The sequence below is a fragment of the Strongylocentrotus purpuratus genome, unplaced genomic scaffold (genome assembly GCF_000002235.5).
Source record: "Strongylocentrotus purpuratus isolate Spur 01 unplaced genomic scaffold, Spur_5.0 spur5_scaffold_6, whole genome shotgun sequence".
Lineage (NCBI taxonomy): Eukaryota > Metazoa > Echinodermata > Echinoidea > Camarodonta > Strongylocentrotidae > Strongylocentrotus > Strongylocentrotus purpuratus.
In genome coordinates, this window is record NW_022145612.1 from 27,174,844 (window position 1) to 27,201,573 (window position 26,730).

The window sequence follows — 26,730 nt, forward strand, 5'->3', positions numbered from 1 at the left end:
TTTGCCGAGACATATTTCAAACGCCCTCTGGCTGCAATCATGGGTCCACCGTGCAGTAATCAAATGTACAGCGTGGCCGAATTGGCTGCTGCCTGGGACATTCCAGTCTTATCGGGTCTATCGTCTAGCAGAGATCTTGAACACGAGACCATCTACAGCACCTTAACTCGAACCACTCAAATAATTGCCAGTGGATACGCTTATGCGATTGTGGAGGTCTTGCGGCATTTCGGATGGGGTGTGGCATCAGTGATTTGGGATGGGGGTATAAACTACTGGTCGCTCATTGAAGAAGCAGCAACGAGGGAACTTGACAGAATAGAGTTTGACTACCACGATTTCTCAATGAGGGCAATTTCTGACAATTTCCTAGCACTTCTCAATGCCTCTAAAGTGGGGAGAAGTAAGAAATTTGATTTCATTTGTTTTCTATCATGTCCTGACAAGTCCTGCTGACCTAGTCGTAATCCCCCTCCCCATTACGGAAGTTGCTGCTACCCTGTTTGGCGTTCAACAACAAGGATAGAGGAATAAACTAAGATAAAAGAAACAGAGAGAGAGAGAGAGAGAGAGAGAGAGAGATAGAGGTTTGGAAACGTTTCCAACTCTTATGTGGGTACACGAACAAAATACTACCATTTATTTCGTTTTAGTATTATAATAAAACATTGCCAATCATACAATTTTGAGTAAAAAATTGATTATTACTTAAAGTAATGTCAAGTTTTGATTTTTAAATTCTCACTCTACTTTTTCTTTTCTTTCCATTTCGTTCTCATCGACCGAACTCGCCCATGCCATCACGTATACCCTCTATATACGCATCTTCTGCTCACGTGTAGTTATCTTCATGGCTGTGGATGGCGATACCTTACGTGAGATCATGCTTCATGCCTATGATTTAGATCTTATCAATGGCGACTATGCCTTCATCAACATCATTCCGTTTCGAGATGAGCAGTTGTTTGGGGACGACTCATGGGAGCGTGTAAGTGATCTTTAGTATTCATATCAACTCGCCTCTGTAAGTCAACCATAATAATCTAAGACGGTATTTGAATATTTGTATCTATGCGCTACGTGTAGCTATCAATGACACATTTAGTTGAGCTTCAATTAGTTACGTCTTGTCATTATCTTAATTCAGCACAATTCACAATTATTTGATGGAAACGCTCTTAAATTCCATTCAGCCTTCATTTAAAACTATTCTAGCATTTTGACATCTACCGTAGATCAAACACTGATTTCTTTTTTAGAAAAATGAAATCGACTGAATAATAAATAGCAGGCGGTATCATTATTGTGACCTTCATTTTAAGCGCTTTCATTATGAAGGCTACAATATGATATCGCCTATCATTCATCAGATCCGTAACTACTTCTAGAGAAAAATCATGTTTACAAGGTATAAACTCTGTAGTTTGTGTAGAGAAATCGTAGCTCATTTCTGTTTCTCATTTTTTTTAAATCTTCCGTCTCCTTTTCTTTTCACCCCTTTCTCTCTCCTAAATCACATTCCCCCTTTCCCCCTCTCTCCACTTTAATTATCGTTCTCCAACTCTCAATTTTATAATTCTTCTTATTTGCTTTCCTTACTTTCATCTCTGTCTCACTGTCTTCTGTACTTCCCATCTATTTCCGCTTATTTCCTCTTATTCGTGATCCCATTCTTTGAGCTGATCAGGGTGATAATCGCGATGAAGAGGCCAAGGTCGCCTATCAAGCTTTGATGACGATCCGTGTCTTTGAACCTACATCAGAAGCTTACCGAGAGTTTGAAGAAAATGTCAGGGAAAGGCAAAAGAGAGATTTCAACATCACTGATTCAGGTGCTGGTTCGGTAAGTGAAGCTAATAAACAAGATTATTCACATCTCAACAAGCATTTTAGATTGATACATCGATTACATGCTATCTAGGCTACATTAGTTCTGTCCGTATCGAAAAGGTGTGAAAATATGAACAGCTAAAATCGGAGTTGTTATCAAAAGTTATTCTTTATCATGGTGTTATCTTTGGCATTGAGGCGTCTGCTATCTTGAGAGAATTATTGTCCATCTATATTGCTCTCTTTTAGTCATAGGGGAAAATAAAGTGAACCCATAACCCATTTCTGTACAAGTCTAACATAAAGAGATCATACAATATTGTGAAATTTCAAAAGATCATTATTTACAAGCAGTAGCATTTCGGTCTGCATCAAAATTATTTGATAAATCGCACATACCAAAATTGATTTATAATAAAAAAAATGTTCAGCTGCATCTCTTCAATAATTGTGATCACCCTTCTACCGTATTACATTTATAGAAGCAGTCATGCGATGTATTAAACCGCGCTAGCTTTAATTTCAGATTTCTGAAAATTTCTTATATTAAGAAGAAAAATAGCATCCCTAAAGTATTCCAACTTCTGCCATGCAAGGAAGTTGGAACGATTCATGAAATAGCACAAGCAGTTCCCCATTGAACCTCTTCAAGAATATCTACTTTCTAGTTATTAAAATTTAAGCAAGCGAAATAAAAAAGAATTTTTAGGTCACTGATTATAGAAACGGTAAAGCACTAAAATAAAAATTAATTTATAGATTTTAGTGTGAAGTCGTAATTAAATTATGTTTGGAGCAGGGAAATTGCTATATAACACTATAACACTGTTCCTGTTTGGAGGGACATATTAGGAGGAATATGATAAAGTATATTGGGAGAAATATGATTTTTTAAGTATATTGGAAGGGATATGATAAAGTATATTGGGAGGAACATGATAAAGTATATTATAAGGAACACGATTATTTAAGTATATTTGACGGGATATGATAAAGTATATTGGGAGGAATATGATTATTGAAGTATATTGGAAGGGATATGATAAAGTATATTGGGAGGAATATGATTATTTAAGTATATTTGAAGGGATATGATATAGTATATTAGGAGGAATATGATAAAGTATATTAGGAGGAATATGATGAAGTATATTATAAGGAAAATGATTATTTAAGTATATTGGAAGGGATATGATAAAGTATATTAGGAGGAATATGATAAAGTATATTATAAGGAACATGATTATTTAAGTATATTGGAAGGGATATGATAAAGTATATTGAGAGGAACATGATAACTATATTAGAAGGATTATGCTAAATTATTATCTATATAAGGCTTCAAAGTGGTACAATAAATAAGTGTATTTAATATCTTTAGCGCAGTGCCCGGATATGTGAGTGAAGTGATATTCTACATAATATTTATAAAGGTTAATGAAGCGGTCTTTGCTTTACCACGATGGGTCAAAAGAAACTTAATTTAGAAATGAATCAACCATTAATTATGCGTAACCAGTTACCTTTAGTAGGGTTGTGTGATTTGTTTTCTTCCTGTAAGCTCCGAGGTCGGAATTCTAGGATATTTCATATCCTTCTTCATCCAAATATTTTCTTTTCTTGATACAGAACATCTTCTTGGCCTCTGCGTTCTATGACGTCATGATCTTATATTCTCTGGCGATTAATGAAACTATCGCAGAGGGAGGAGACGTATATGACGGTCATGCTGTTACCAAGAAAATGTGGAACAGAACATTTGATGGTCAGTATTTAGTGTTTCTTTAGACTTTAAGACTTTAATTTGTCTTAAGTGGGTGTGCTCATGTGTGGGATGGGGGACGAGGTTGACTGTTTTATCCTCACTTGTTGCGATAAAATGGTTTAGTAATTATTGCTTCATGTTTAGCCACTTATTATTAGATAATCGTCTTCATTATTTCCTGTGTATACTTTGTTTTGCCTTATACATGTACCATGTTATACTGCATGGATTTATGATACTACTTCATTTTGTCACGATGCTTAATACGTACATCAGTTGCATAGGGCACTTAACACAGAGTAATTTAAAATACATGATAATTTAAACAATCTAAATACATATATGTTTTAAAGTGTACATTGACAATGAGGACACTATAAAGACAAAACGCAGGCATGATTATATTATTAATCGAAGTATGATGTGTATATGTTTGACTATAAGAAGAGGTAGGTTTTGAGCATTCGTTACCAAAGATAGGCTTATCTTTCAATAGTTATTTCTGCTGGACTTCATTTTTTTTTTACTATGTATGCTTGATACAAAATTTCCCCTGTAGGAATGTTTGATGAATTTGTGTGTGAGATAATGACTGTACTGTTTGATTTAGGATTATACGGTAAGGTGAAAATCAACGAGAATGGTGACCGTGATTCAGAGTATTCTCTTTGGGACATGACAGATACTGAGAACGGTACATTTGAGGTTAGTTTGATCTGAGTTTAATTGATTTTCCGGCGATTAAAAACCCAACATAATAATAATAATAATAATAATAATAATAATAATAATAATAATAATAATAATAATAATAATAATAATAATAATAATAATGATAATAAAACGGTGCTTATAAGCCGCTTACCACCGAAGTCTCCATTGGAAAATAAAGACGCTGCCACTATACAACAAACATTATTAATCCAATCCTCCCACACGAATGATCATTTTTTTAAAATCGGCGATCCGACATTTAATCTGACTACAAGTCAATTATTGCTCCGTGCTCTATGTCGTCCAAAGTATATGGCTAGAATTATGGTTAGAGTTGCAGTGGAGTTTTAGGTAATATTTCGGGTTAGGCTTAGCGTTAGCTATATTATTGCGGGGTCCAAGGTTGAAGTTAGAAGTTCCTTTAGTGTATTTATAGGAAATTACCGAGGAACTCTTGTCGTAGGAGTTTGTATCGTTACAACCTTTTCCCAATTCACCCATCAGTACATGTAAAATCCGATATACCACCTGCCTCATTCACCACAAATGTCAGATGCTTTCGTTATAAGGAAAATAATTGTATTTCGAAGTACTTTTGTTACTGCCCGCATGAATTTATTGATACTTGAAGACATTTTAGCAACATGAAAAGGTCAACGTGGACAACTGCTTTCAAGGATAGAGTGAACAATCGTTTCATATATAAAAAAAATTAATTTAGATCTGTAAATTTTCAATCAAAATTACTTCTTGCATCCGTAAATAGTGACACGAACTGGATGGGAACAGAAACGAAACCCCGTTTATTAAAAATACCTTTAATATCGAAGAAAGATTTATTCATATCTTAGTACATGTACATATATATCTCACTTATATTTTTCTAAGAAGTAAACATTCTGACTAGTATGCCAAACCAAGAAGCATGAATCGGTAATACGGAAGTAACAACAATAGCAAGAAAATGCAAGAGGATGAGTGATTTAAGCCGAGTGGTATTAACCCAATTCTCAAAGATCTCCTGAATTGACCATTCGTAAGATTTCATTCAGGAATGGTCATCAAATAAGAGGACAGCTATCCTTGCAAAATAATTCATTACCAAATAGGCCTAATGGTACTAAAAAGTAGACATAACTGTATATAACATGAGGCAGATGCACACGATTTTTCTTTTAAAGATTTATATGCATGATGAAACGCATGATGACAACAACCATTATTATAGTGTAAATATTTCATCTCACTGCCATCTTGTTTTTAAATGCCTAGTTGTAAGATAAATTAGACTTAACAGTAACGTGAAGCAGATACTAACGATTTTTCTTTTAAAGATTTATATGCATGATGAAAAGTTACAAGCAGCCATTATATAGTGTAAATATTCATTTCATTTCTTCCTACCAGTTGTGTACTAACTGTTCATAATGTACTATCAAATGTACCATTCATTACATATACGTATCTAAGTTAAATATAGAACAAATAATTCAATTTGGATAATTCAATTACGATAATATAATACATGTAATATATTTATATTTTAAAAAGTTAAAGCGAAAGAAATAGCAGTTTTAATAGCGGAAGCCCAATCTCATTTCTTTCTATAGAAAGAAACAGAGGCCACGTGCATTATCATCAGCGACAATAGTCATGATTGTGCAAAATGAATGGAGTATATGGATGAATCAGTAATTCCTCACGATGAATAATTTTAATGAAATTTGAACAATTCTTATAATTAAAGTAGTTGGCGAATCCTTGCAACGAATAACGTGAATGAAAAGAATTGCAAATGACAACACGAAGGATGAAGGGCAGGCAATCTTCTATTTTTTGTTTACGCATGCGATTTAAATGAAACACAATGACCACGCCGTCAAAATATAATAACATTTCTCTCGTGTCTCTTAACTGTTTTTTTTTTAAAAACTGCTATCCTGCTCTTTCTGAAGGTGGTTGGTAATTTTTACCTGACATCGTCTGGTTTGAAGTACACGCCTGTCCCTGGTAAACCAATCAAGTGGCCTGGAGGAGCCACTAGTCCTCCTCGTGATACTCCATTCTGTGGATTCAATAATGAAAACCCAGAATGCCAACCAGACGGTAAGTTTTCTATTTTAAAGTTATACCATTCCAATTAATAATGAATATTCTAATCAATGAAAGAAATTTAACGTTCCAAATATGTTTGCAAATGAGGTGTGTAACCATATGATCATCAGAAAAATCATTAAAGATATTTACCGGTTTCCTCACAAACAGAAGTATGATGTTTTTAATAAATTGTACTGACTTGTTAGAAAACTGCAATATTCTGAAGATAACAAAATTGTCATAGCTGCTAAGGCCTCTTGCATCGAATGCTGCGATTCAACGCTACACAAAAAATATCAAACATAATTTTATTTCAAACATATCAGAATCGTGTATGTAGGACGCACTGGCTTTGATGTTAATTCATCGGGAATGGCACGTTGATTAATTGTATTCTGAAATAGTTTGTCGATAGGTCGATTGCAAAGCCGATGAAACTTTCATGAAAACAGAGAAATATATGCAGTACAGTATAGAGCAAAATGATTTATTTTGATAAGTAATAAATGTTAAATTCGATATGTTTTGTTTGTTTGTCTTAGGGAGGCTTTCGACTCTTGCCATTTCTGGAATAGCTGCAGCATCAGTACTATTGCTATCATTTCTTATCCTAGTCCTCGTGTACAGGTATCTAAACATATATTTATGATTCATAACAAACAGTAGAAAAGCTGGACTATCACTGTGCTAAAATTATAAAACGATGATTTTAAGAAATACAATGAGCAATACCACTGATACATTATATATTTTTTAACAAATTTTTTTTTAATTCTTTTTTAATGATAACTGATTTTTCTTATATAACTGAAGATATGGCGTATATATTCAGTACTGAATACACGCCATTAAACTACTACCAACAACAACAACAATAACAACAACAACAATAACATTAATTGAACTAGGAATGAGAGAAGTCACTATAACAATGTCCCAATGAAAAGGAAGATACTTATTTTGGCTGTGATACAAAGTTTAGGCTAAAGACGTATTTATAATAATTGATGTCTTTAATGAATTTGACGAACAGAGGAAATAACGAACTCGTTTCGCAATTTTTTAAAGGAAAATACGTCTAGATGCTGAACTTCTCCGTATGTCTTGGAAGCTGTCTTGGGATGAACTCGTGTTTCCTGAAGAAACCAAGTCTGGCCAATCAAAGTTTTCTGGTTCTTTCGTAAGTACATACAAATATATAAAGTAAATCTACCCTTTTGTGAAGGCATCTCTGACCGTGAGAAGCCAGAAATAAATAGTGGAAAACTAACCTAAAAACTTCAAATTAAAGAAATTAAAATATTTAAAAATTCTTTATTACACGCGACCTCGCAACCAATCGTACGATAATACACCGGTAGAAATCTGTCATGTCTTTAGTGCAATGGAAGCAGAAGAAGAAACAACAGGCACGTTGAATGCTAAATTATTAACTCTTTCATTTCTGTATGCGACTTGTAATTTCTTCTTTTCTCATGGGACCTTGACAACGATTTTTGCTACTTTTTAAAGTAGATAAGACTGGAAATGCACCTTGACCGCGAAAAGCCAGAAATGAATAGTGGAAAACTTCCCTCCCCCCAAAAAACTAAAGACTTGAAAAATATACTTAACAATTCTTTTATTGCACCCGATCTTGCGAATAAATGATACAATAATACACCAGAAGCGGTTTTGTCATGTTTGTAGTGCAATAGAAGAAGTAAGAAAAGCAGGTATATTTATAGATGATAAATTATTGTCTCTTTCATTTCTGTATTCGACTTGCAAAGTGGTGTTTTTTCATGAGACCTTGATAATGATTTTTTTGACAAGATAAGACTCGTAATGAGAAAGAAATTATAAACGAAAACAAAAATCCTTTTCTTTGCACTTGCGTTTGCACGACGCGCATAATGTTTTTTCAACAAAAGAACGTCGCATGTTAAAAAAAACGTCATGCACATGACGTGGCCAATTTAATGTCTATGCATTTTTCAGGGTTATATTCATTTCTACACTCATGTCAAATCTAAAGAAACTACAAATAATTCATATTACGTATTGGACTAGAGTTAATCTGATTATTTTTCTCAGTATGGAAGAGAGAAAGAGAGAGAGAGAGAGGAGAGAGAGAGAGAGGGTGGAGGGGGAGAAAGAGAAGAAATGCAAGAGAAGTAAAGCGGAATGGATATAGAAAGAGCATGGGGAAGACAAGGAGAGAGATAGAGAGAGAGAGAGAGAGAAAGAAAGAAAGAAGGTAAATGGGAATAAGTATAGGTCTGCAGTTAATCTGATTATTGTTCTGATTTACCTCTTAATATATCTATAGTTATAATATCCATTTTAAAGTTTTTTTTCAATCTCTTTACATTCATTATGTTATATCATATTCATATAGTATTTCTACACTTCTTTTGAACTTTTGAACTTAAACAAAACTTTGAACATTTGAATTTGTGGACTTCTTCAAACTTTCAAACTTTTAAACCTTTAACTCTTTTTCAATCTTGTGAGTATTGGTGTTTTAAGTTTTATCGGTGCTCAGTCAAATTTATGCTTTCATTGTGATATATACTGTTTCATGATTATGCCACAACTTTTTATCTAATTTTAACTACATGAATCTATATATCATTGTCATTTTATGTTATCAGATTCGCAATGTTTATGAAACTATTTCCAATGTCTGACATGCATCCAATGAAAACCAGTCCTTTCACTGTTTGGACTGTTTACCGTGTATAAATAAGTATAAACAAATAAATAAATGAATTGAATAAATAAAAAATTTGTGGTTGGATTACGATCGTTTCGCTCGCTCGTAGAGTGGCACCGGGTTCGGAGTAATCGCATGTTCAGTGTAGAAATACAATGTAAAGCTCATTGCTCAGTTTTTCTGTCTTTTTCTTATCTATGTATACGTATTGCCTGCCTTATACTTATTCTATTTTCGTAACAGGTGACTTCAATCGGCCATGGAACATCACATCACAGGCAGATGTTCGCCACTGTGGCTAACTACAAGGTACATCTCATGTATTACCAGTCATATATATTAGGACGAGGACACCTTGATAATTTAAAGGCCGTCTGCACTAGTTTGGCTAGAAGGGATTAGACCACCCAGAGAGGTCACTGACAGGTGGCTATCTCATCAACCCAGCTCTCAATTAACATAAGAAGAAGAGGATCATGGGAGACCAACAGTCACCGATTGGGGAAGTTTTCAATATAGAGGGAGCAAGTAGCTATAAGTAATACAGTGGGACTTTAAAGCATCATTTTCCACTTTTTATTCAAAAATAAAAATGTTGATGATTTCAATTTAAAACCAAGTTCTATGTATATACAACGCTGCGTTTTTTTCTTCTTCTTCAAATAATTGCCATTGCTTTTTTATTCTTCCACAATAATTATTCATTCAATCGATTGATTTCTATGGAATAATCATCTTCCTTTCATTTATTTCCGCCACTTCTTCCGAACAGGGTCGACTGGTAGTGATCAGAAGGATTGAGAAAACTAAACTAGATTTAACTCGGGATGTATTGAAGGAACTGAACTATGTAAGTTCTTCATGAATTATAAATTATGCTTCACATGGACAAAGTATTTATGTTCCATTTAAAAAAATGCACAAACCTATACCTAAATGTGGTAGCTCGTCACAAAGGGACTTTCTGTTCGTGACTATGATTTCTTTTACGTCCAATACACAATGTCGACGTACCTTTGTTTTCATAGCATCTTGTCAAAATCTTCTCTTAGAAAAATGCTGGGTCGTTGGAAACGATGTAATTTTAGCGAAAGCTTTGCAATTATTATTACATTACGCGATTCCCTAACTCAGATTGAACGGTAATTTCCTTCCAATGATTTATGTATTCATAGCAACGATTCATTTAATTTGCTAAAGTGCTTTAGTGGGACATAACTCAAAGGTCTCATTCATCTTCTTTTGTGATTCTTAATCTTTGAAATCAATGGAAACTAGATTGCGAGGTGCACTTGGTTCAACTAAATTAAATCATTCTTCTCATTTTTGTTCTCATTGTTCATTTATGTAAACGTAAGAAAAGGTTAAAATGTCTGCAATATAGCAGCACATCCAACATGACCAATCTCCTTTTATTTGCAACGAGCAAACATAGATGTATGCCATGTATGCTTTGACCTCATATGCGACTAAACGCATATGGAAAATGAATGTTACCTTTCTCAAATGCCTGTGATGCCGTTGTTGTTCGTTTGGCATTAGCCATAAAATCGGCAAAATGTGATTTCTTTAAAGCACGAATTATCCACCAATGTTTTATATGCAATCATCCAAGATAAGAATGTTATGATGATTATCGAAATTCTGAAAAAATAGCAAGCGATATTTTTTTTTTAGCATACAAGGGAAACGTATTGTATATCTGATTATTAACCCACCGGTGCTCTGTCTTGTATTTAGCTTGAAATATGGAAGTTCAAATATTCCGATCATGAGCATAATTATCATTATTTTAATTAATATGTTGGCATTCTTTGATTCATGGTTTCTATCGAAATACACTACTTTATCATTTTTGTTTACAGATGCGTCAAGTGGAACACAACAACCTTGTTCGTTTCGTCGGCGCATGCGTAGATGCTCCCAACATATCTATCATTTCTGAGTACTGTCCCAAAGGAAGTCTTCAGGTAATACTAAAAATTCATCTTTTCATTTTATTATAAACAGTATATTTGTCATAATTGTTTATATCTATGGTGTAGAAATAAATATATTTTTTAAAGTTATTGATAATAATATATGATTTTAATTTCTTACTTTCGTTTCGGGACATGACTGATATTACACATAGCTAACGTTTAATGTGGGGATCACTATCATTTGGAATTTTAAAAAAAAAGTTTTTTGTTTGTTTTTTCAATGGCCTCTTTAAAAAAATCAAACGTTTTGTATTTAACCGAATCCTTTTTTTTTCCTTTTTTCAGGACATAGTTGAAAATGATGCCTTAAAACTAGACAACATGTTCAAGAATTCTCTCATCACTGACGTTATGAGGGTAAGTATGACTGCTTAGTAATTTATGGACTAACAGAAACAAAGCATGATAGACATATTGAATCATATCTTCTCTCTCTCACTTGCATGATAATTTATGATAAATTGTGATTTGAAAGTTAGTGAATCCTTTTACTACGAGAAGGAACGCGCGCAATTCTTGTAAAGCATGGTACCGATATATTCTAATATTGTTTATTTTATAAGGCATCAAGAGCTCCTCTTAGGCTCGTGAAACCACATTTACCTATCTGCATTTTTATTATATTGATTTTTATTTGGAGAGTAAATAATCTCAACACAATAATTAAAACAAAACAATTGAAACAAAAGTCTTTGAAAGTTCACTTCTTCACTATAACCCGTTTCAATTTTATTTCTTTAGATCATCTGAAGAAATAAATATAAATATATTATAGTCTTATAAATAATATTAAGATATACATATATATCAGGACCTTCCATCATAGGCGAATATTGGTGACATTAAAGCAAGTTACATTTCCAGTTTAAATGTAGTACTTGGCCATTGATATACTTTCAAAACAAATTACAATTACTTCAGGGACTGCACTACCTTCACAGCAGTGTGATCATGTTGCATAGTAGACTGTCATCTTCAAACTGCGTGGTCGACAGCCGATTCGTTCTCAAACTCACTGACTACGGGCTGACCAAGTTCAGAGACACCGATAGCAATGAAAGACAAACCTCAAAGAACGAACAGAGTAGGTGTATAATTCAGTCCGTTTAAGCTTACTCGAGACTGGTCAGCGCAAACTTTGAAACTGAGTTAGTTAATTAACCTATTTTCATAATTTATGCAAAGTGTAAACTTTATTCACTTGAAAATATGCCTTTACTGTTGTCCTTTAGCAAGACATTAGTCTGCATTTGCCCCATTCAATCCAGATCATGGTAATCCATTAATGCTTATTTTGAGAAATTCTTTGAATGCTTTCCGCGTCTTTGGGAAACTGAGAACTGGGAAGTGGGAATAAGGGTAAAACTATTATTTTCTTGGCGCCCCGTGCGTAATCTGCGATAGATTTGTGCACACTCAGAAAGTAGCTATTGTTATCATTACTAGTATAACTGAATTTTTTATAATAACGAAGTATGTCCCTCGAGACGATACATTTGAAAATTATTGTCGTTAAATAAAGGGAAGAACCGTGGATATTCATCGTCCATTTTCAATACTAAAAAACATGTTCTACTGTATATACGTAGTTTGACCCTTGAGACAATATTTATAAAAATATCTTTAAATGAGGCGAAAGACTGTTTATATTCATCGTTCCTTTGAATTACTCAAAAACATGTGTACAAAACGATATAATAAGAAAAGCCAAACATATTCATAATTCGTAATAAAGTGAATTTTATCAGGAGAATGCGTCACTATTTCTCTATGTTTGGGTGACAGAAATGCTCTGGCAAGCCCCGGAGACACTGCGATCAGCCAATCAACAGCCAACTCAGAAGGGCGACATCTACAGTGTGGGTATCATCATGCAAGAAATCGTCACAAGAGCACGCCCTTTCGAAGAAGAAAGAAGCTCCATGGAGATCGATGGTATTGTATTATCATAACTATTAAACGCCCTTTGGCTAGAATTATTAATTTATATCTGCCACATCGACCCAGGTGTAGTATGCGGATACCTGGTAGGATTTATTCCTTGAATGTACTGAGTGCTTCGGTTGTCAGAGCTAAAGCCGGGTAGTGATTTCCAAAAGCCCTTCGGGAGCATTTAGACACATTATTTATGCGCTTCAGTACTACAAAAAGCGGGTTTTTATAATTGATGTCACTTTCATTAAAATTTATATGAACTAGAAACGGAGGACTTATTGAGTGGACGAGAACGACGTGAACGTCCAATGATCATGCGTGTCCATGGCAAGCCGTTTTAACATTTATTCCTATTTCTTGATATCGAGAATTGGATTCTTGATATCAAGAAATGATTTTCTGTTGTAAAGCAATGGTATTTCTTGATATCAAGAAATGATTTGCTTCGGTAAAGCAATGGTAATTCTTGATATGAAGAAGTAGGAATAAATGTTAAAACGGCTTTCCATAGACACGCATGATCAGTGGACTGTTAACGCCGTTCTCGTCCACTCAATCTAAAAGTTCTTAATATCCTAGAGGGTGATCGCAGAACCTGGAAACATGGAAGAAGATATGTCTTCTTTGATAGACTAGTTTACAAATACATATACATTTATGGATGTTTCTTTCGTCGGGCCCAGTAACGAGGAAATTAATTAACCAGTTATTAATGAATGAACTACACTACTAGGAAATCAGTCTGCATACATTACGTGTTGCTATGCCGGACAAGCCTCATGCACGCTTTCGTGTTCTCAAGAACAACCTTTTGTCTAAAAATGATGCATACAATTTGAATATGTTTCGTAAACCGGTCTATTATTGATTTTTGGAACTATTTCAAGCCATATCCGAGGTTTGACATGTGAAGCATTTTCCATGTGTGTTATTGATCATGTTGATAAAGGTGTAAAGTTTTTTTCTCGACCTTAACCGCGCGTTGTTATGAAAACGCAACGTAGAGTTTATCTTTTATATCTATGTATCATTCATTGGAGTTTTCCCAGCCTTCACTCTTATATTTTCATGGAAAAGCACCTATCGCTACTTGATTTCAATTTTTCAGAAATCGTGAAGAAGTTGACAGAGACGAGTTCACCACCTTTCCGCCCGGAGATAGACCCTCAACTATGCACCGATGAGATAAGGTCCATCATACAAGCATGCTGGGAAGAAATGCCAGAGAATAGACCAGCTACTACAGATTTACTCTCAAGCATGAAGAAAATCAACAAGTAAACCGAAATAGACCTAATTCTATTAAATATTTTGTTTAATAAAAATTCAAACTAAAAAGGACATGTCGATACAAATATTATGTTTGATTGGGGCACCGCCTTTGTAAAGATATGCTTCCAAAAGTTTTGATTTTGATTTCGCTTTCAATACATTCTGGAAAAACAGACATCGTTTGCATCTATATGATGGAATACTGTATTCCATAATACCTTGATTTATAGTAGAAACAACTGCAGGATACAGAGGTAAAGTGAAGCTTGATTTACATGATGGCAACAAATAATAGAACAGTTTTCCATCTTACTGATGCAATCGTTAATATCTCCCCTAGGAAGCGTTAGTGAACCAATTAACTGCATATGAAAAAGTATGAAGCTTGTCGCCTAGATCGGATGAGATTGATCTAAGTCATTATTTAAATACACATGTAACTAAATGATTCAAAAAAAATATATTTTGCATCATAAATCTCTTTCAGGAATTTATCTGGTGGCAACATCCTTGATAACTTGTTGAGTCGCATGGAACAGTACGCCACCAACTTGGAGACACTGGTGGAGGAGAGAACGGCAGCGTTCTTAGAGGAGAAGAAGAGATCAGAGACACTGCTCTATGAAGTGCTGCCTAGGTAAGTAAGAAAGAAAAAAGAATGAAAGAAGGATGGAGAGAGAGAAAAAAAGAGAGAGATGAGAAAGAGGGAAGGAGAGAGAGAAGGAGAGAGAGAAGGAGAGAGAGAAGGAGAGAGAGAAAAAAAAAATTCGAAAAGAAATATTATAGTTTTCATGAATGATTCGCTTGATATCGATTCGCTACGTGTCATAATTTTTATCAATGTGATTTTTAGGCTGTAGGCCTATACTTTTTGTTTGACGTGTGTCATCGGATCTTTACGAAGCTGAAAATATATTCCACTTGAACTATGTTACTTTTTTATTGTTCGCAATATCAAGTGTTGACATTTGATTGTGTAAATGTGTGACACATGCTAGTCAAGCTTGGATTATCAATGCTTATGATTATGATATTTCTTTACGGAGGAAGCTCATGTTCGTTAAGATAATTTAAGGCATGATGATCAAACGTTGTAATGGTACCACTTGAATCATTTGATCAAAGAGAACAAGTGACCACTGCGTCACGATTCTTTAAAGAGCCAGTCTTCTGAATTGTACCATAGATCTGTAGCTGAGCAGCTCAAGCAAGGATCGTCGGTCAGTCCTAAATCCTATGAAAGTGTGACTATCTACTTCAGCGACATCGTAGGCTTTACATCTATCTCTGCTGATAGCACACCACTACAGGTAACAGGCTGTGAATACTGACATGTACAAGATGGAATCAAATAATAATAATTATAATAATAATAGTCAGTTCTTGTATAGCGCTCATGTCTGTCAAACTTGACACTCCATTTCATCACCTATAGGCCCCATTTCACAAAACTTGTCATCGGCGACAAATGACAGCTTTTGTTTTAAAATATTGAAATCCTTGCTTCTGATTGCTTATCAGCAGATTTGTCACTGATTTTTGTCATTTGTCATTGAAAAAAGGCTTTGTGAAACAGGTCCCAGGTGTTTCACAATAAAAAGTTAAAGGTTTTAAGCATTAAATGTGATAGCTATTCCACATTTCGGTGACGTAAATGCAGGCTTACCGCTACATCTTGCTCAAAGCGCAAAAATAAAGAGCGCCCTCCACTTCTTTCCTCGAAGGTCTTTGGTCAATTACATGTACATAACAGAAAACCGTCAATAATTTGGCATTTTAATAATTTTGATGAGCTTACCTCTACATCTCGCTCAGAGCGCAAAAATAAAGAGCGCCCTCCACTCCTTCCCCCAAAGGTCCTTGATCAATTCCATGTAAATACCAGAAACCGTCAATAATTTGGCAGCTAATTGTAAGTAGGAAACTTTTTCTATAAAACCAGCCCCCGGTGGATAGAGTTTTAATAGTATGGAACAGCCATAGGAATGGTCTATATTATGTTATCACATACATGTATAAGTATGTTGTTTCGTAAAACAAAAAAGCTAGGTATAGATATTTCCTTTTTTCACCATGTTTTTTTAAAAGAGTTATTTGCTAATGCGCCATTATTTCAATATCATTTTAAGAACAGAAAATCAGAACATTTCAAGAAATGTTGTTTTAGAGAACGTGATTATCAAAGAAACTCATACATGTACGATTAAAGTTATGGCAATTAAATGTTAAAATAGATTCATATTATGCTGAATGATGACAACAACACTTGACAGGTATATTTCAGATATCACTTGGTCACTAAATGGCACTATTATTATTTTTTCTCGACCTCTTGAATTTCCGCAAATGTTGACTCAAGGGAGGTACACGCTGAAACCATCATAAACAGAGTAGACGATGATATTTGACCTTGATTATTATCCCTTTGAAATCTTTGAATTGTAGTTTTCCTGGAAATCACACTCTGTGTCTCAAACACCCAGATATTATGTACGACTAGATAATCGCTCGGCAAAACTTGCTTTCTTATTCCAACATTCACTGATTCTGTGAAATTTTCATTTATTTCTTGTCATCTAGGTGGTGACCTTGTTGAATGATCTCTACACATGTTTCGATGGCACAATTGGGAACTTTGACGTCTATAAGGTAATTCAAACACATACTACAAATCATGTTGTCTGTAACTAAATAGAGAATCATCTACTGATACAGTTTTTTTCTTTCAAGCTCCAGCCACTGAAGAAGACAATTTGTATGGGGTTGTGCTGAATCCATTTTCATTTTTTTTTAAATACCACAGACCAGGTCACTAATAAGTTTACAGGTATTAATATGATGATGTTTATAATTATACGATACTTGATTCAATGCTGTTAGCAGGGGAGGAGCGCGGGGGGGGGGGGGATGGGCTAAATGTTTGAAATTGCAATTGGATCCCCTCCCTCCTCCTTAAAACATTAGTACCGTCAGTCTTCCCAGACTCACTAATTTGGAGGAGAGGGGGGGGGGGGGGTGTGGGAGGGAATGGGGCAAATGTCCCCGCCATAATTTTTAATGTAATGTGTCTAGGGGCGAGGCCCTCGCAGCGCTTTTCCTAGCTCCGCCTAATAGGTGTATGTGACATAACATTTATTTCACGGGTTTCAAATCGATGTTCATGATCTCCAATTTCAAACACCTCCATTGGAAGCTATAGAAAGGGCATAATATTTGACCTTTTCATATCTGCACGTGGAAACATGAATTGTGAGGATTGCACATGTATGTGACCCCTTGTCTGACAAGATTGCTTTATTTGTGTAGGTGGAGACGATCGGTGATGCATACATGGTTGTGTCTGGTCTACCGATCAGGAATGGGATTCATCATGTCAAGGAGATTGCTTCCATGGCACTGTCTCTTGTCAGGGAGGCATACAAATTCAGAATCAGACACAAACCTGAAGAGAAACTCCTCCTCAGGGTCGGAGTTCACTCAGGTAAAAGAACATCACAAGGAATTATGGAATCATATTTAAACGTCTTCTATCATATTGGTACAGGTCAGGTCTGTCTATTTCTGAGAACTACCGTTACGTTGGTCTAGTAATTGCGTGGATACGGGGGGGGGGGGGGGGGAGAGCACACGGTGACACGTGCCCTTATTCAGTTAAATGGTGACAAAGAGAAAGAAAGAAAATGGAGATAACGAGATATTAAAGGGAAGAGGGGAAGTGAACTTGGAAAGAAAGCGTTACAACTCTTTTGAACACCCTAATTAACATGGCCTCGTCAGCTTGCATAGAATAGCAATACCACTAGCTGTAGCAACCAAGGCTTCGTCTTATAAAGAGTTACGAGTGATCCAAATCAATCGCAAGTCCTCCAATCAATCGCAAGTTTGCAGTCTCCTACCTCTTGTGTACATAGTTGCGATTAATATCAACTCTTTATAAGACGGGGCCCAGGATGCAAGAACTTTGTAACACACAGAAGGGAAAACAATTTTGTCAACTCGATTCGACTCGATTTGAAAGAAAGGAAACTGAGAATGATTGAATCTCACTTTTCTTTTATGATATAAGTAAAGAATTAAAGAATTAATTAATCGCTTTCAAGAAACCGCACCCGAAATTGTCAAGGGAAACATTTTTTCAACTCGATTCGACGCGATTTGGAAAAAAGGAAACTAAGAATGATTGAATTTCACTTTTCCTTTTAATGGTGTAAGTAAAGAATTAATTAATCCCTTTCACGAAACCGCACCCGAAATAATCAAGAGCAATGGACTGTGTAGATATTCTAATCATGGAAAGGAGCAGAAAGCTTTGTGGTATGAAATTGACTTGAAAAAAGATGAATAGGATGAATAAGTGATGAAGAAATAGGAAAATGAGCAGTACTCATGGTATTAATGAAACAAGGACATGGTGACAAGATATATTACGGTGATCTCGGGGACGAAATTAGCTTCCAAACTCGAATTAAGGCGAGGGAAGACAATAGCTCGCCGGGCGAGATTCAGGTTTTCTTTTATACCCTATGTTATACCATGCATAGTACTACAGTGAGGTAATAGTGTTAGGGGGGGGGGCTGCGCTCAAACATAAATTCCGTTTATCCAACATTAAAGGAGAGCGTTGAAAAGAGTTATTTAGATGAATTTCCTTTTCCTGTTCTAGTTTCTGACACACATTGGTTTTTGTAACTTCCTTGAAACTTCTGTTGTATTTGTTACTTCTGTTTTGTAATCAACATAATATGTATTTGTCATTGTGCACTTCTTTACGCTTCTTTGTTATATATCATTCTGCTTTTACATGATATGCTGTTGTTAAACCTATGGAAAAAGAATTTCCGTTGTATGACAAATGAATCAATAAATTCAATTCAATTCAATTCAATTCAATTCAATTCAATTCAATTCAATTCGATAATTTCGGTGAGAATAGTTTGTCCCACTGGCCGAGCAGCCAAAAAAAAGAGAAAGAAATACATTTGTTGATCGAAAGAAGAAATAAAACAACTTAAACAAGCTTATAGAAGAAGGTGTGTTTCAAAATCCCACAAAATAAAATAAAATAGAATAAAAATGAACCTTATCCCACATCTCCTTGAATTCTAGGTGCTTGCGTGGCAGGTGTGGTTGGTCTGAGAATGCCGAGGTACTGTCTGTTCGGAGATACGGTGAATACAGCATCGCGGATGGAGTCTACAGGACAAGGTGATATCATCATCGTGTCTCCTATTATCATGATCCAACCTCGATAACAAAATACTAGAGGAAAGCATTAAATAATCAAAGAAGTAGACTGGTGAAAGTTTGAATGAAATTTGACAAAAAATGAGCAAGTTATGAATTTTTGAAAGTCGTAACTATTGTAGGTATGGGCTCTTCAAATTGGAGAAATCGGTAATGTCTCTGTGATGAAGTGGCGGACAGCTTTCCTATTTGTTCTAACACACAAACTGACTCAAATTCTCCTCTTTTGGATAAATATGTTTGACCCAGGAGGGTCTTTTCTCTTTAAGGACCTTTAATAATATGTTATCCATATTATATTGTAGTGTCCCAAGAGAAAAGGGAGAGTTATCCGCGACTACGTCACAGTCTTATTATTGGTCCGATATATTTCAAACTTTCGCCATTCTATTTAACTTATTTTTCTGCTTTCATATAAACGAACGTATTACAAAGATTGGATTGCCCTTTAATAAGTAACAATGGTCACACCACTACATGTCACTAACTCATTAACTGCAGTTAATGAATCGACGAAGATCAACAGTTGGCTGATGGAGCTAGTATCTGCTGTTGTTGATTTGAAATGAAATTTAAAAGAAATTGATAATAAATCACGATAAGAATGCTGATAGAGATAATGATGACACCAAATATGTAATAAAAAGACACGTGACTTGTAATTATTTCAATGATTAGGATAATGAATGATTATAAATAGGAAAGATGTATAAATATTTGAAATCATCAACAACTCAACGGGGAGGAAGGGTAGCGGTCGCTCAAGTTCAATACTATTCGTCTGTTAGACTTATCAATAACATATTTCCTCTATTCTATCGTGCAATTGCGGTTTATCATTCAACTATATATAGGTGACGCGTTAGGCTGTATGTTAGTGATATAAAGCATTATATTGCTATGGTAACTATTCTTTACCCTTTATATTTTGTAGCAATGAAAGTTCACATCAGTGAGTCAACGAAGAAATTGCTCGATACCTTTAAGAACTTTGAGACAGAACCCCGTGGTGAGGTAGTCTTGAAGGTAACAGTTGTTTTTCTGTCTTTCATGAAAGGGATGTAACGAATGCTGATGTCATATTAAAGAACCTTTGCAAACATTATTGAACATTTTTGGCAAGGTTTTGAGCAATAGACGAGAATTTTAAATGAAGTGTACCAGAAATTTGAAAAATAACCATTGGAGATCCGTGAAGAAGCATTAGACATGATAACTTTTGCTATGGATGACCCATGGTCGCACCGAAACCATTTTATCTGCAAGACATGCCCCTGTTTTTATTGAAAACACAATTAGCACACTTTCGTCGCTCGTAAAAGTGAACGTTTTTGTTCAAAACTCTGTACGTAGGAACCATTGTATCCCGTTAACATACTACAGTAGCAAATGGTTCCATGCTTTTATGGTTAACTCATTTAAACTAAGTTCGAGAAGATGATACAGAATGATGATAATAAATTTAGTAAGACGTGAAGTGCCTTAGCATAATGAAAATGATTTGACACTTTACGCAAACTGATAATCAGTCATTTCATTTTCGACGAATCCATTGTCTGTCTCTTTTAAATTGAAGGCCTTCTGTCTCTTTATCCATCTTCCTCTGCCTTTTGGTCTCCCTTTTCGCTCTTTCGTCTCTCTCTCTCTCTCTCTCTCTCTCTCTCTCTCTCTCTCTCTCCTTCTCCCCCCCCTCTCTCTCTCTCTCTCTCTCTCTCTCTCTCTCTCTCTCTCTATCTCTCTCTCTCTCTCTCTCTCTCTCTCTATATATATCTCTATCTCTCTTTCTCCCTCTCCATCTGTTTCTATATCTATATCTATTTTGCCCTGTATGATTTATGTGGTCAAGGGGTTTCTACATTTTCTATGCCCTAAACACCACAATGCCACCATGGATAGAATGGTGTTTGATTCTTTAAATCCTTGCAATTATTTACACTCGATCACTTTTCCAACTCATTGCAGGGTAAAGGCTCTCAACAAACTTATTGGTTAACTGCGGAAGCATCGACAAGCGTCATAGCTTGTCCCGTTACTAAAGTTGAGGTCTGAGCAGTATGATCGAAGCTCCTTCCCATGGATCTTCATTTCATAACATTTTATCAACTCGATAGATTATTCATAATTTTTGTTTAGGTTACCGAACCCACGGACCAGCTAAATCAAGGTGTAGGGCAATACGCCCTCCCTCCTTTCATTCCGCGACGCTTTATCATCATATAAGTCATTAATAAATAGTCCGCGTTTGATCGATTCGCGTTGCAGCACTAATATCATTTGGAGAGACATTAATATACATTCGTTGCTCTCCACCCAGGTGTAGTCAATAGGCAATTGTAACGCCTAAGTACAGCTGGGCTAAAGCCAAGATAATAAAAGTAATTTTATAGGGCCCTTTTAGCATCCTCAGGATGGATATGTCTGTGTGCAATAAAAATTTAGCCATTATCATAAGTGCTATTGTTTAAAAGCCTTGAAAACTGTTGCTATCATGATGTAATCTTGAATATTGTCTTTCTTGCCGCATACGGTATAATACAATAACGAAGCGAGCTAAACCTTGGGACTTTTGTTCAACGTAGCAGTCACCGATTTTTTATTTTTATGATAATGTATCACTATTTACCTATCATAAACACAATTGAAAAGACTACAGACTATTGAGGTTAAAAATACAATTTCCTTTCATACATCGCGTGTGCGTAATGCTTTTTGAATGCTGCAAAATAAATAAGTCTCTTGGGATTTTGGTTCGGTAATATCTTGATGATTGTAACAGTACATAAATGGACACTTATGTCCAATTCTATTTATTTTGCATAAAATATAAATGTATTGAATTGTGAAAATGTATATATTTATCTGGATTTTGTATATACATGTGTAAAAATGTATGAATTTAACGCACCAAGAATCTAATCTTATCATCAAGATGAATAACTTTGAATCAGAATTAGACCTCATAAGTTCAAGGAGGTAGTATCTATTTTTATATGTTAGATTGCCTTAGACTCAGATTGGAATATGTTAATTGTGACATTTCTGTTCAATCTACACATGTCTTGATTATTAGACGATTTTTAATGTATTTTATTGTATTATTCATTATTCTAGCGATTTTGTTGGGGTATTTAGTATACGTTGGCACTTTGATTAGCATACACTTAACGCAAAGCAAATAGATTAGACTTTTCTAAATGATTCGTAAAACCTAGGTCATAGTAGAGGTACGGCCTGTCGCCGACTCCCGACTACCACTCGTGGGTAATTAGTTGTCAGAGGTCGTAGAAAGGTGTTTGGCAGTCTTTAAAAGGTTGTCAGTGGTCGGCGATTGATATCCAGAACATTTTGGTCAGCTGGAGGTTTACGCTACTGCATCGAAAACCTTTGCTGGTCGTGGATAGGGTTTTCTTGTTTTGTTTTGTAGTGTAGGCGACAATTCTCGGCTAGGGGGGCGTTTCATTAAACAATTAGTCTGGGGTTATCACCGACTTATTCATTTTCACCGACAATTTAGTCAGCACTGACTTAATTTGACCAATCAGAGGCCTGGAAAATTGTCGGTGACAGTAGAATTGTCGGTGAAAATGATATTAGTCAGTGAAAACCACCGACTAATTGTTTCATGAACCGCCCCCCTGATCTCCGACTTATCCTCAGTGCGTATCGACTATTACCTAGCGATATTTGGTTGAGAAAAGGTCGGCAGGTGATCGACGAATGATACACGATCAGTTGGTGATTAATCTCCAAATGTTCGCAGAACATGACCATGAGCATGATCATGCAGCAGGGAATTAAATGGTGAGCCTTTGGAACTTCCTGTCTATTGTTGATTGCTACTGCTGCCTCACAATTTTAGGTTGTCTTGAATTTTTCTTTGAAAGGAAACAGCAGGGGAAAAGCATCAAAATTAATCGAAGGAAAAGAGGCATTAAATGATTAATGTATTGCTGCGGGGTTGTAGGCAATTATGCTATGCGTGTATCAGCCCTCCTGGCAGCTAAAAGTACACCTGAATAAGCAGATAAAATAAATGTGTCTTTGAAAGTAATATCATACTTTTTCTCTCACGATTATTTGCTACGATTAAAAAGGAGAGGGTCATAATATTGCTACGTTTGTTAAAAGTGATTGAAATGAAGTCAAGAATACTCTTATTTCATCGTCAAAGCATTGCCTATGTTGCAGTGTTAGTACGATATTAAAGCATGAGTTCTGAAAGTAGCCCGTTTCCCATCCATGTTCTCAAGCGGAAATTAATGAGGTTTCACTGCCTCTAATGAGTTGTGTTTAATCTAATGTATTATAATCATTCGGTAGACAATTATTCAGCGGATAAAAGAATTGAAACTTGTTAAATATTTTTTTAAAACTCCTAATAACATACTCTTAACAACACAGTTTCATTTAGAGAATTGAATTTCAACAAGTTTGATTGAGAGCACAAAAAAAAAATTCCCCTTCGCAGCTCGTGTTAATGGTTCGTTTTGCGTCTCAGTTATTAGTGAATGGCATGAGAAACATAATAGGTTTTTACATCCATCATATAAGAGTTCTTTTGTTTCCAGTCAACACTAATCTATTTCAATATCTTTGTGGAGACACTTCGCTTTTGGTTTTATGTGTATATAGGCCTACTGTTGTCTATTGAGTATAGTTCAAAGACCATATCTTAATAAATCAATATATTTTATGGACGTGGTACCTTAATTTGTACTACTTTGTCATCTTTGTTACTTACTTTATGAACATTATTGTAAGACGCTCGCATAATACACTTTCCCAGAATATTCACAATTACAAGCGCTGTTCCGTGGCATTATTCATTACAATAAAATATAGAGGTAACGGCATGCATGCCTGATGATGATAACGATGATGATGCTACTGCTGCCGATGGTGATGATGATGATGATGATGATGATGATGATGATGATTATAATGATGACGATGATGCTGCTGCTGCTGCTGATGATGACATTGCACGTACGGTTGCAAGACCATAATGATAAAGCTTTTGATAATGCAGAAGAGAGGAAATGCCATTTTATGAGGAAGAAAATAAATTGTAAATGCAAATGTAGTAATAAATAATGACAGCACCATCAAAAATGTCGACTAGGGGGGGAATTCGTTCTTCGTTATTCTTTAGATGAAAGTACCATCACCTTTTCAAATAAGACCAAACCATGGACCATGACCAAACTCTGCTCTCGATTAATCCTACATATTTCACAGGCCCAATTTTAATTCTCACTATAGCTCTATCTTCCGGCATGCTTTGCCTAATAAAGTTGGAAGACGGAAGAGGGCCAGTCAAGTGCTTAATTCCTGTATGTGCTCAATGCCAAGGCCATGCTAGATTTGTCTAAGCACATGCCGACGATGCGCTCTGGTTGTTACCAGGGGCAACTACTAATAGCTCAGGTAATGATGCTGCAAGTTATATTGACATTACGGTTTTATTATGGAAACACGAAACAAGTTTATATGAACGATCATGTCGTGCATGTCTGGATATCGATAGTAAACACAAACTGTAAATTTTGTTACTACTGTTCATTTTTGTATCTATATTTTATATTACATGTAAAATCATTTTTTTCCTGATTCTTTTTCGGGGGGGGGGGCTTGAATTGTGAATACCAGGGTTCAATATGGTTCATTACCCAATCTAAGGGGGAGAGAGAGAGAGAAAGAAGAGAGAGAGAGAGAGAGAGAGAGAGAGAGAGAGAGTGTGTGTGTGTATGTGTGTTTTTACAGACGTGTATCAATCAGATAATCATTTATGTCTGGGGACCAACCTTTAAACGTGACCATCCGAAAGGCGTGACTCAGTTTCGAACCTGTGTCCTCGGCTGAATCAGTTTGGTATTTCCACTTTTAGCTGGATACAGGCGCACACCACAACGCCTATATAGTTAAAGAGAGAAATACATGGTGACTGATTGACTGATTGACTGATATAGAAGAGAAGACATTACAATAACTCTATTTCAGTTAGTTTGCTGGTAATCATATCGAGTATTTTTTTAATTGTACGATAACAAAATAAGTTCAATTCCCTGTAAATCCAAGAAAACAATTGCATACTTTGTTTATCTCGACAATCGAATATGGTAGACGAATAGTGACGTGATATATCGATACTAATATAGCATAACTGTATTCTACTGTATTTTAGGATGACCAATTACGTAAGGAAATACCGATCGGATGACAAGGGACTTTTCCGTATGGGTCATTACTTATATAATTTAAAGATCAAGGCGGTTGGCCATCGAAACAGGAAATTTTGAATCTACGGGTGTGTATTAAAACATCCTAAAGGATGAGGGGAACACGCAGGTCAGAACGGTATTTCAGGAAACAATTGATTAGGTTAAGTTTTGAAGTGAAGTTGACAATAAATTGCAATACATCCTCACCGAGAGAAGGGAGGTCAACTGAGTGCGTAGTCACGTTGATGTATAAACAAAGCAAAACATTGCATTTTTTTCAGTCAAAGCAAGCCGAAGTCATTTTTTTCTTCAACATAGGATATATGGCATACCTAAGGTAAAAAAGACGACTTTTTTTAAACATAAGGCATTAGGAGGGAAGAAGGTATTCCATAGGTGAGAAAGTTAGATACTGAAAATCATGAACAAGTCATTTCACTTGTCCAATGAAAACGAAATGGGCGTGGTTTTGTTTACCCCCTAAGCCAAGGTGAGAGTTATCAAACCAAGTTTCCTCCAATTATACCCCATTTTCTAGAGCCCCCTTGGATAACAATGCCCAAATGACTCACATAGCAGCTCTTTAACCTAATTTCTGTGGAGTCCGGTGTTCTAGGAGACAGTGTAAGTGCGTATACCCTACCATCAACTGCGAACCAAGAACTGTGGTCATTATACATGTAGAATGAGTCTTTCACATTTAATGATACAGTAAACTACCTTTCGAGGAAGTAATACACAAAAGCCTTCGTACAGACATTTAAAAAAAAAATGGTTCGAAAGCTGAATGTATTAGTTTACATGCTCTTGTTTCACTTCCAAACTATGAATTCTAAGAATGGGAAACATTTCTACGCAAAGGGAAATAATCAAGGTACCATATTTGTAACAATACCTATCAGTTAAGATATACCCCGGATGTATTTTTGGTTCTTCATTTCAACTCTCATTTTTCTTTCGACACTGCCTCCT

The 26,730-nt window shown here is 35.5% G+C and overlaps 1 protein-coding gene across 1 annotated transcript in view; it reads left to right on the forward strand.

Annotated features, from left to right (window-relative positions):
- Window positions 1-22,184, forward strand: part of LOC581820 (atrial natriuretic peptide receptor 1-like) — a 47,671-nt gene extending 25,487 nt beyond the window's left edge. The window contains exons 2-22 of the mRNA XM_011681471.2: window positions 843-988; window positions 1,688-1,843; window positions 3,460-3,595; window positions 4,206-4,300; window positions 6,265-6,415; window positions 6,949-7,033; window positions 7,475-7,586; window positions 9,348-9,413; window positions 9,877-9,954; window positions 10,970-11,074; window positions 11,372-11,443; window positions 12,008-12,170; window positions 12,872-13,021; window positions 14,130-14,298; window positions 14,781-14,930; window positions 15,480-15,603; window positions 16,874-16,942; window positions 17,600-17,774; window positions 19,400-19,498; window positions 20,472-20,563; window positions 21,500-22,184. Of these exons, the coding sequence (XP_011679773.2) occupies window positions 843-988; window positions 1,688-1,843; window positions 3,460-3,595; window positions 4,206-4,300; window positions 6,265-6,415; window positions 6,949-7,033; window positions 7,475-7,586; window positions 9,348-9,413; window positions 9,877-9,954; window positions 10,970-11,074; window positions 11,372-11,443; window positions 12,008-12,170; window positions 12,872-13,021; window positions 14,130-14,298; window positions 14,781-14,930; window positions 15,480-15,603; window positions 16,874-16,942; window positions 17,600-17,774; window positions 19,400-19,498; window positions 20,472-20,563; window positions 21,500-21,586 (2,480 nt within the window). The 3' untranslated portion in view covers window positions 21,587-22,184. The remainder of the gene's footprint in view (window positions 1-842; window positions 989-1,687; window positions 1,844-3,459; window positions 3,596-4,205; window positions 4,301-6,264; window positions 6,416-6,948; window positions 7,034-7,474; window positions 7,587-9,347; window positions 9,414-9,876; window positions 9,955-10,969; window positions 11,075-11,371; window positions 11,444-12,007; window positions 12,171-12,871; window positions 13,022-14,129; window positions 14,299-14,780; window positions 14,931-15,479; window positions 15,604-16,873; window positions 16,943-17,599; window positions 17,775-19,399; window positions 19,499-20,471; window positions 20,564-21,499) is intronic.
- The last annotated feature ends 4,546 nt before the right edge of the window (window positions 22,185-26,730 follow it).